The following is an 11,115-nucleotide window of genomic DNA, read 5'->3' as shown; positions in this document are numbered from 1 at the left end:
ACCAATAAGAGTCCTTGGGCAAGACTCCTAACACCACCTTCACCAGCCTGTGTAAAATGATCAAACTGTAAGTCGCTCTGGAGAAGAGCGTCAGCCACATGCCGTAAATGTAAATGTAGCTTCTAGAGTTTTTAAATCTGCTAGCACAGTAGAGACCGCGCTGCTGGTGAGGCTCTCAACAGCGGCATAATGTAAACTTGGTGACTGCAGTGATTTCAACAGTATCTACAAAAAATAAATAGATTTCTTTTGGTTTTTAACAACTTTGATGAAACCACGACTGGGCAGACGACTGTATCTGTTCTGGCTGCATCTGTTTGGAAGGCACAATCGGAGACGCAGACGTTCGGTTCTTTACATTTAAATCGTCCAAACTGACAGCCAATGAAATCTCACCGTATTGGTCCAGAACTTGACGATGGGGACGTGGTAGAAGGTGTAGAACTTTCGTGTGATTGGCAAACGGCGCGAGCGGGTCAGAACCTCCGTTTCATTCTTCACCTCTGTGTGCTCGTTCATACGGGCCTCTTTAAACACATCCTAATAAACACACACAACAAAGCACACAAACAGTGAACATGACGAACTCTGAAAAGTTCCAGTGTGACCATAAATAAAGCACAACTGCGCTATGCTGTGGCGACACCAGCGGACCAAAAAAGCTCCATCAGAATGGATTTATTATTTACAGGCAGTCAGAAAGACTTTTCAGTCCTAAACATGAAGATCACACGATCTTCACAGGGTGAACAGTGTCCAATCGTCACCACAGACGTCCAGTGAGAGTAACAGAGTCTGCACGTTCCAACCAATGAGCATCTGTATTGCACACATCATGTACACAGCCAACGAGCGTACAGACCATTAATATAATGCCAATACCACTTTTTTTTGTTTGTTTGTTTTTGTTTTCTTGGAGAGGCAGGGAGGATGATCTATTTGTGTGTCTGATAAACAACTAAATAATAATAATAATAATAATAATAATAATAATAATAATAATAATGTAAATAAACAATGACTAGATTTCTGTCCAGCCATCAGTAATTATTAAAACTAAAAACATACAAGGTCAGTATTTGGTAATTAAAAAAAAAAGACATAATTGCATTCTTTCATCTAATTTACATGATTTTTTAGAAATCTTTGTTTACAGATGAATTTTTTAAACAATTCATGAAATGGAAAAATGAAATGGGCAAGGCTGTAGATGAGCTGCTCACACCATCTCGCACGTGACGAGAGCGGACAATGTGACAGAGCAGAGATTCTGTCCCACAAATCCAAAAACAGAAGGTTCTTCAAGGGTTCTTTAGTAAAGGAAATGGTTCTAATTAGAAGCATGAATTCTAGGCAGAACCATTTAATGCTTATAGGGTTCCTCGCACAGTTACACAGTTCTTCAGTTTGATGGAAAACGTGCTGCATGTGATTCTATGTAGCACCGAAAATGGTTCTTTTACAAGCTTTATGTCGGAACAATAGAAGCGAAGAACCCTTTTGGTGCTACACAGAACCATGTACAACACGTTCTCCATCAATCTGAAGAAGGATTTGACCGTGGAAATTGTCCTAAATAGACCCACTTGTCTTCAGAACCCTTAAAGAACCATCTCGTTTAAGAGCGCAGGACAGGGAGTTGACATCTTAAGCCTCAGCGATGTTATTATCACACTGACACACCGTCAATGACAGTCCTGCTGTCCACAGCGTCACGAACTTCACAGCAAGTCTACCTGAGATTTCATGACTTTACACGTCTCTTTAAACTTCCACAAAGCGCGCCGGGTACGATGACGCTGAGGGACAGCGTCAGGCAGTGTGTGTGAGTGGTGGGCATGAATAAAGCAGGGTGTGTGTTTTTGTACCATCTGTATGTCGTCAGGGTTCTGCAGGTTGTGCTCGCTGTCCTCCATCGTCATCTGGTGGGCATCCTGAGACTGAGGGATATGAGCCATCTCAGCTTTGCTCTTGTATTCCAGAACCAGGATCGCAGGAAACACCAGGATACTCAGGATCACCTACACACACACACACACACGTATGTGTCAATGCTAATTAACTAGGTATGCGCAGTTTAATTATTATAACTGAATAATGCTGGAAAAGCATTAATTAATCATGAGATTAACTGTGATATTGCTGTTAAAATGACAACCTCCTCCAGTTTTTCAATCACGTTTTGGCTTTGAGCGAAGAGCTGCTACTTCAGTACACTAGGTGGCGCTGTAGAGCCCAAATGTTAAACATAAGAATAAAACCACAGAGCGGTCATTTTTGGTGTTCTGCTGGGCAGCTGTGGCCGCCGGACCGTGGACTCCATCTCTGTGAGCTGATCACGTGATCAGCTGCTTCACAGCTTCACTATCATTTTATATTGTCTGTATATGTGATTTAGTGACCATTCTACTTCATTCAGGCTGTTCATTCATTTGCGGTATTTGCTGGTTACCTGCCCACTCAGGACAGCACTGAAAATCTGTCCGGCACTGCAACACACTGTCCAGCTACTTCTACACTGTAGAGTGCACTCCGCTATGTCCACAAAACAGGTCGTGAGAGAGTTAAGCGAGCAACTCTAAGATTATGAAAGTCCTGTAGCGTCTGGTCAGCTGAGAATCCTTAACAGCTCAGTCCTGCCCTGTAGGTCAGTCTGAAGTGGTGGTGATTCTGTACCTTGTACCAGGAGTTCTTGCGCATGTTGAGCCGCCCCATCCACATGTCGGACAGAAGCATCTGCGTGCAGGTGTGAGCGACGAAAGGCCGCAGGCGGGAAGATACGGCCAGCTTCAGACACGTCGAGTTACTCCAATTCTTCAGCTCGTACGTCAGCAGCTTCATCGCCATCGTTTCATCCTGACGAAACGACTGCTCCAACAGATCCACTGCCAGCCTTCCAAACTCACTGAACACACAACACACACACACAGACGGAGTTAAATACACAGTTTAGCTTACAGTCATCCCAAATGTAGTCAACCAACCAAAACATGTCGTGTTTTTGTCATTGTGTGTGAGTGAATCTGATTCACTATGACTCGGTGAATCTGGTTTGGTGTAAGTGAATCTGACTCAATATATATGACTGAGTGAGTCTGACTCGCTATATATGACCGAGTGAATCTAATTAGCTGTGACTGAGTGAATCCGGTTTGGTGTAAGTGAATCTGACTCACTACATATAAGTGAGTAAATCTGGTTCATTATGTGTGAATGAACCTGACTCACTACGGCTGAACGAATCGGGTTTGGTGTAAATGAATCTGACTCGCTATGACTGAGTGAATCTGACTCGCTATGACTGAGTGAATCTGACTCGCTATGACTGAGTGAATCTGACTCACTATGACTGAGTGAATCTGACTCACTATGACTGAGTGAATCTGACTCACTATGACTGAGTGAATCTGACTCACTTCGAGTACTCTTTGAGCTCCTCTGAAGTGTCATCGACCATGTCACTCTTTTTGGCTTCGTAGCACATGGAGCGGCAGAGCTTGCAGGCCACCAGAGCTTTGGCCATGGACTCTTCTCCATGCTGCCAGAAGAACAGACTCATCTTCTGCCTCTTCATCAGCACGGCCCATACCAGCAGCTCGTTAAACGGGTACGGAAACCGTCGCGTCTCCGGATCGTCGATATCTACGATTTCCTCCTTGCTGCGCTTCTGCTGCAGATCACTGGACGACTCCAACTGAGGGTACACACACACACACACACACACACACACACAGCAGCTCAGCGAAACACTGCCTTAATACACTGCTAATACTGGCACTAATACTGCGGCTAAGGCGCACAGGTGTGACATCACTCCTCTAAATAAACCTGATTAGGCTTTATTATGGTCAGTTATATGCAAACACAGAACCCATCATCATCGGAATTAAAAACAGACGCTGTTGTTTACTTGTTTACCTTTGGTTTGTATGGCTGTGCAGTTTTGATGAAGTGGTTGTGTCTGGTCTTCTCTTTTTTATCAGCCTGGATGCTGAAGGCCTCGTGGTTTTTCCGCAGAGGAGGAATGCTGGAGGGGGCACGACCTGATCGCTATGGCAACGACACACACACACACACACACACACACACACACACACACACACACACACACACACAGACAGACATATAAAGTAGGCTACAATGCCGGACCACCCAGCACACACTGTTACTCTCCTGATCACTGGGCTAGCAGATAGTTTCAGCATCAACAGCTGTGGAATTCATCTCCAGTGACGCTGTAGCCATGGAAACCAAAATCACTAAGCAATAAGAGAGCTGGGGCTACAATCATGCTTTACTTTAATCTTCCATCAAAAGAGGCTCCGCCTCTAAAACGTCTTTTGTGAGATACTGAACGTCGTCATCTCGAAGACCGAAAAGTCCAGTGCAGCTGGAGGAGGAGCATAACGCCCGATAATCCTGTGGAGTCAGCTACTCTTATTTTCACCAGTCTAAATTTCTCTGGCTGGCCAGAGCAACTTGGCAAGACCGCCTTTCAGTTCTAAATTCTGAATTTGCCCAGCTGGAACTGTGAAGGTGTGGCTGAATCCAGAACGACTGTATGTTAGATACATTACGTGTTCGGGGTGGAAAAAACCATGCGGACGTGAACGATTCTGAATCGATTCATAAATGTCAAAAATCAATTTTTAAATATTTCATTTACAACGGAATGATGACGGAATGCAAAGGGTGGAACTTGGAAGTGCAGCGCCCCCTACTGTCTGTGGTCAGGTTAGATCAGGAGTCGCAACCCAAGCGTTCAGAAGAGACATTCAACAAAAATCTAACCACAGCATTTAATGTCCAGCGCGTGCGAATGTCCTACTACAGTCTAAACAACATCAACGACGACGCAGACTTGCTCTGCTCTGCTCGGCTCAGCTCCAGCTACTTTCCTCCCGTCTCCGCCTCTTCCTCAGAAGCAGAGCGGCTTATTGTAAGACGTCTCTCAGCGTTCGGCTGTTTTACGTTCATCTGTCGTTCTCTTTTTCCTTTTTCAAAAACGCCAAGGACGGCGGTAACGTGGACTTCACTGGATCTTATTTCCCCGTACAGCGCATTTCATCAGACGAGTGGCAGCAGCGCCTCGTGTGCTCCAAACGTTGAATGACTTTCCACTTCACTTCCATTCGTTTCATTATGGGACGTAAACACATTACGGATCATTACAAATACTTTGCTTTAAAACCACAGAGTCCTCACGCAGCAAGTAAACGGAAATAATGTATTAAAAAAATGCATCGATAATCATTTTATGATCGCATCGCGGCCTCTGAATCAAAATGGAATCAAGAGATCGTGCCGAGATTCCCACCCCTATTACGCGCCGTCTGGGTGGAGGAGGCAGGATTTTACTGAAGGGAGGGGAGTTATTTGAAATTCAGCATTTACCTCATGAACCCTTAAAATCCCAGGCCTATTACACACTACAGCTTATTATCCAGTAATTACAGGGACCTCAGTGTAAACCGGCTGAGCTATTCTTAGCGTATAGACGCGTGTAATAACACTTTGGGTCCGCCGTCCATCTCTGGACATTTAGGGAGTCTTTAGAGCTGCCTTAAGGAGACCAGCTGATGAGGTGACTCAGGTGTGACATGCATGTGCCTGTTTACCCGGCTGTTGCCGTGGAGATTGTTGTAGATGATCCTGAAGCGTTTCCGGGTGTAGTTGCAGCGATAAGTCCCACCCATCAGATACTCGATCACCAATCCCACATCAATCAGTGTGATTTTGTAGTTAGGGGGCAGGTTTCCCTGCGAAAGAGGAAAAAACACAACACAATGATCAGCGATCGTCATAAAAAGAGCTTGAAGGGAATAACGACAACATCTCACAGCAGAATAGCTCAGAACATCCAAATAGCACAGCAGGAAAAGTCTGGAGAGTAAAAAATTCCACCTGTTTGACGTCTCTCACAAGCTGAAAGAGGTTTGGGTTGGTTGGCGACTGTTTCTGTGGGAGGAGAAAGCGAAAGAGGCCATGTGGGTGAAAACCAGCCGCTCTTTAAAAGGCATCAACACACTGTTATCAACTCGTACGCAACACGGGTCAAAAGCCTAGAAGCCAAAACAAACGATCTGTATCGATTTCAAAGGACCGCGAGGAGTTTATCAGCTGAGTTAATGTCGCTAATATTACTGCTCTAATTATATTAACATATGGAAATATTTATACATAAAATATATAAATCCTGAAATGGTTTTTTTACATTCATAATATGAGCACATTACGTTGTAGTGCATGCTGGGGATTGTAGATCAAGATTAAGATTCCCTCATTAGTCCCACAGCGGGGAAATTTCACCTCTGCATTTAACCCCTCAGTGCAGTGAAACACCACACACACACACTAGTGAGCACACGCACACACACACTAGGGGGCAGTGAGCACACTTGCCCAGAGCAGTGGGCAGCCCAATCCGCAGCACCTGGGGAGCAGTTGGGGGTTAGGTCTAGGAAACCTCAGTCATGAACTGTCGGCTCTGGGGATCGAACCAGCGACCTTCTGGTCACGAGGCTGGTCCCCTGACCTCCAGCCCACGACTGCCCCCAGTCATGTAGTGCAGGGCACTGTGAAATGAGCTAATACTAATTAGCAGAAATTGTAGATAATTCTGGTATGCGTTGGGCGTGTGCCGGCCGTGTGTTGGGCGTGTGTCGCCCGGGCGCTGGCCGTGCGCTGGGCATGTCGGCCGAGCGCTGGCCGTATGTCAGCCGTGTGTTGGGCGTGTGCCGGCCAGGTGTTGGGCATGTGTTGGGCGTGGGTCGGCCGGGCGCCGGCCGTGTGTTGGGCGTGTGTCGGCCGGGCGCTGGCCGTGTGTTGGGCGTGTGCTGGCTGTGTGTTGGGCGTGTGCTGGCCGTGTGTTGGCCGTGTGTCGGCCGGGCGCCGGCCGTGTGTCGGGCGTGTGCTGGGCGTGTGTTGGGCGTGTGTCGGCTGGGCGCTGGCCGTGCGTTGGGCGTGTGTCGGCCGGGCGCTGGCCGTGTGTTGGGCGTGTGCCGGCTGTGTGTCGGGCGTGTGCTGGCCGTGTGTCGGGCGTGTGTCGGCCGGGCGCTGGCCGTGTGTCGGGCGTGTGCCGGCCGTGTGTCGGGCGTGTGCTGGCCGTGTGTCGGGCGTGTGCCGGCCGTGTCGGCTGGGCGCCGGCCGTGTGTTGGGCGTGTGTCGGCCGGGCGCCGGCCGTGTGTTGGGCGTGTGCTGGCCGTGTGTTGGCCGTGTGTCGGCCGGGCGCCGGCCGTGTGTCGGGCGTGTGCCGGGCGTGTGTCGGCTGGGCGCCGGCCGTGTGCCGGCTGTGTGTTGGGCGTGTGCTGGCCGTGCGCCGGGCGTGTGCTGGCCGTGCGCCGAGCGTGTGTTGGGCGTGCGCCGGCCGTGTGTTGGGCGTGTGCTGGCCGTGTGCCGGCCGTGTGTTGGGCGTGTGCTGGCCGTGTGCCGGCCGTGTCGGCTGTGTTGGGCGTGTGTCGGCCGGGCGCCGGCCGTGTGTTGGGCGTGTGCTGGCCGTGTGTCGGCCGTGTGTCGGCCGGGCGCCGGGCGTGTGTCGGCTGGGCGCCGGCCGTGTGCCGGGCGTGTGCTGGCCGTGCGCCGGGCGTGTGCTGGCCGTGCGCCGGGCGTGTGTTGGGCGTGCGCCGGCCGTGCGGGACACACCCACGCAGCCCTGTAGTGTGAACGCGTTAGTGTGTGTACCGTGTTGTAAAGCTCTTCCAGCCGTGAGATGGTGAGGAATCGGTGCATGCTGACTCCGTTCTCTATCAGCAGCTTCACAAAATCCACCCGATCCATCACTAATGCATCCATCATGGCCTGCTCCAGAGAGTCCACCTACACATACAGACTTCATCATCATCATCATCATCATCATCATCACACTGAAAGATTCTACGATTCTTAAAGAAAAACATCACATCACAAAATCCCTAATTTCACATTTTAAATTCAATTCAAATCAGATTCCAGATTCAGGAGTAATTCAGAACTATTATCAGAAATATACAATATACTGAATATATCAATACAATTCACACAGTAGTGGAATACAAACATCACAAGGAACACCACAATATTTATTCACATTTTCACTTGCCAACAACTCCCTAATAATTACTGTTATTTTTATATTACATTTTATATTTCATAATAACTTGCACAGCATTAAATATTACAAACTATTCACCAAACAGGCATTTTGTACATGTTCTTTCTACAAACAGCTGAAGTAAAGAATCGTGTTACACGTTTACCTTCTATAAACGTTTAAACGCTGACGCAGCTTTAAAACTGCTGAAGAATTTTATTTCGACCAAAAATAAGCGAATATTTTACTCAACGTTATCGCAATTCAGTGGTTCAGTGGTCTTTAGTTAACACTCAAAGAACCCTCTGCATGATTAAAGGGTTACCTGCATGGTAAAATGTTCATCAGACTGATGGAGAACATGTTCTACATGGTACCAAAAAGGGTTCTTCCACTGTTGTGTTGTCAAACATGTTACAATAGAAGAACCCTGTCTGGTACCATGTAGCACACATTCTCCATCCATCTGAAGAACCATTTCACCATGCAAGGAACCCTTTAATCACACAAAGTGTTTGTTGAGTGTTCATGGTTCTATATGGAACCAGTGTCTTTATTAAAGAACCTATGAAGAACTTTTTTTAAAGCGTTTTATAATTTTCGGAATGTCTTTGGAAACCACTGCTGTAATTGATTCCGACTTTCCAAAACAGACGCCGTTGAATCGGCACTTTCAGATCGATGCAGTGACCCCTGTCGCTGACCAGGCTGACCTCTGTGAGTTGTTTGTAGTGAACACAGTCCAGGTCAGCAGTGAGTTCCCTGACGGGAGATCAAATTTCCACTGTTCTAAGAGAGATGACAGAGTTTACCACTCACCAGTAACTTCTGTCCGTAAACAAACACGTGATCTTTGGCGATGTCCACTCTGTTCCACGCCAGCGTCAGCACCAGCTGGTCGAAGGCAGACGCGTCAGTGCCTGCACACACAAACACGGACGTCACGGAAGCGCTGTTGGTACTGTAAGCTGAAGCTGTTCGCCCATAACGACCCGGTGACTTATCGGTCACCTTCGCAGGACCGCGTCCGCCCTCAGGGACACACGCTGGACACTGTTCACTGTCCATATTGTGACAGTAATGTTCTAGAAATCTGGGGCTGAATTACAGAATCAGAGTCGCCCCCTGCTGTTAATCAGAGCGTCACCACTCTCAGTTTCAGTCTCCATTTCCCAAATACACTACAGGAAGCGTAGGGGGCGATGTTTCATTTTTGAAAAATGGTGGATAACCAGAGGAACAAAAGAAGGTACAATAGTTAGATTAGCTGATTAATCAAACCCCATTACCTTTCAGCAGAGCCTTCAGAATAGCCACATCAATTTCCTGATGCTCTTCTGATCCGACGTGGAACACAGTTATCTTACGTTATTATAGAGGAGACAGACACAAGGAAAAACAGATTAAACACAACATATAATAATAAATAAATATCTATAAAACAATAATATTTGACTGTATGTTGCACATTAAATCACTCTCTCAACCTGATCTCATCATATTCAAAATATATGATATGAAATACGTTTTCATAGGAATATTAAAATACTGTTTAGTTACAATGAGGTTTTTAAAAAGGCATAAATGATCACACTGAGCATCTCTACTATAAACCGGAAGTGGTTGTGTTATGTTGTGTGTGTGTGTTGTGTTGTGTTGGTGTGTGTGTGTGTGTTACCAGCTCTTTGTTCTTCATGCACTCCATCAGAGTCTGGAACAGATGGATGGCGTCGTTCTGACTCAAGTTGAAGGTTTTTTTGATCGTGGCTATGATGTCAGTCTCGACGCCGTCCGGAAGGCCACTGTTGGGTCAGACACACACAACATTCACGTCTGTCCAGTCTGAGTAACGAGAATCAATGCATTGCAGCTAGTTTACAATTTACTGCACTATACTGGACACTGCTGACCATTTTTAATTTGATGAATATCTATACATCATACACTATATTTCCAAAGGTTTTCACTCCCCCATCCAGATCACTGAATCCAGGTGTTCCAGTCACTTCCATGGCCACAGGTGTGTAAAGCCGAGCCCCTCGGCCTGCAGACTGCTTCTACAGACATTAGTGAAAGAATGGGTCGCTCTCAGGAGCTCAGTGAATTCCAGCGTGGTGCCGTGATCGGACGCCACCTGTGCAGCAAGTCCAGTCGTGAAATTTCCTCACTACTAAATATTCCACAGTCCACTGTCAGTGGGATTATAACAAAGTGGAAGCGATTGGGAACGACAGCAACTCAGCCACGAAGCGGTCGGCCACGTAAAATGACAGAGCGGGGTCAGCAGATGCTGAGGGGCATAGTGCGCAGAGGTCACCGACTTTCTGCAGAGTCAATCACTACAGACCTCCAAACTTCATGTGGCCTTCAGATCAGCTCAAGAACAGCGTAGAGAGCTTCATGGAATGGGTTTCCATGGCCGAGCAGCTGCAATCACTCTGGATTTTGAATCGTTACATAGTTACGAGCCTGCATGGATATATTAATTTGCATTATTATGCAAATGAGCAATGACCAAATGTCATCCCACCAACCAAACTCCACAACTTTTCTCATTAGCCAGGTCGTGTTACGTCACGTGAGTGGAGCGAGGTGAGTTTGGAGTGTGTATGATGAGTCAGTCATAGCGTACACACCATGCTAATTAAGGGGCTGTAATCTTGCCTGTTGACCACATTAGCCTTGATTAGTATCTCTAATAGACTGATTACGCGGTTTCTGACACTATATGACTCACTGATATCTACACCAGAGCTCGTTACCTACATTCGCCTCATAGCTCAAGTGGTAAAGCTAAAGAAGCAAATGCCTCAGCTGATTGACAACATCTGGGGTGGGGTGGATTTTTAACCTTCCAGTTTAACTGGTTTCATTTAGGCCAATGAATGATTTGATGAAAAAGACACAAGCAGTTCAGACGGACAACTGCAGGTTATATCCATCGGAATCCCACAAAGTCTCCAAGTCAACCTGCTTTCCAGTTTGTGTGTGTGTGTGTGTGTGTGTGTGTGTGTGTGTGTGTGTGTCTGTGTGTGTGTGTGTGTGTG

At 47.0% G+C, this 11,115-nt stretch overlaps 1 protein-coding gene across 3 annotated transcripts in view; it reads right to left on the bottom strand.

The window, feature by feature from the left end:
- trpm7 (transient receptor potential cation channel, subfamily M, member 7) overlaps positions 1–11,115 on the bottom strand; it is an 82,721-nt gene that overhangs the window by 26,226 nt on the left and 45,380 nt on the right. For all 3 annotated transcript variants that reach the window (XM_017685812.2, XM_017685813.2, XM_017685811.2), the window contains 11 exons: positions 9,747–9,870; positions 9,358–9,430; positions 8,888–8,988; positions 7,681–7,815; positions 5,905–5,958; positions 5,619–5,759; positions 3,919–4,050; positions 3,417–3,694; positions 2,677–2,905; positions 1,869–2,021; positions 397–540 (listed from right to left, as the gene is read on the bottom strand). In XM_017685812.2, coding sequence (XP_017541301.1) covers positions 397–540; positions 1,869–2,021; positions 2,677–2,905; positions 3,417–3,694; positions 3,919–4,050; positions 5,619–5,759; positions 5,905–5,958; positions 7,681–7,815; positions 8,888–8,988; positions 9,358–9,430; positions 9,747–9,870 — 1,564 coding nt within the window. The remainder of the gene's footprint in view (positions 1–396; positions 541–1,868; positions 2,022–2,676; positions 2,906–3,416; positions 3,695–3,918; positions 4,051–5,618; positions 5,760–5,904; positions 5,959–7,680; positions 7,816–8,887; positions 8,989–9,357; positions 9,431–9,746; positions 9,871–11,115) is intronic.

Source organism: Pygocentrus nattereri, chromosome 7, assembly GCF_015220715.1.
Source record: "Pygocentrus nattereri isolate fPygNat1 chromosome 7, fPygNat1.pri, whole genome shotgun sequence".
In the NCBI taxonomy this organism is placed as follows: domain Eukaryota; kingdom Metazoa; phylum Chordata; class Actinopteri; order Characiformes; family Serrasalmidae; genus Pygocentrus; species Pygocentrus nattereri.
This window is presented reverse-complemented; position numbering and strand designations above follow the sequence as displayed.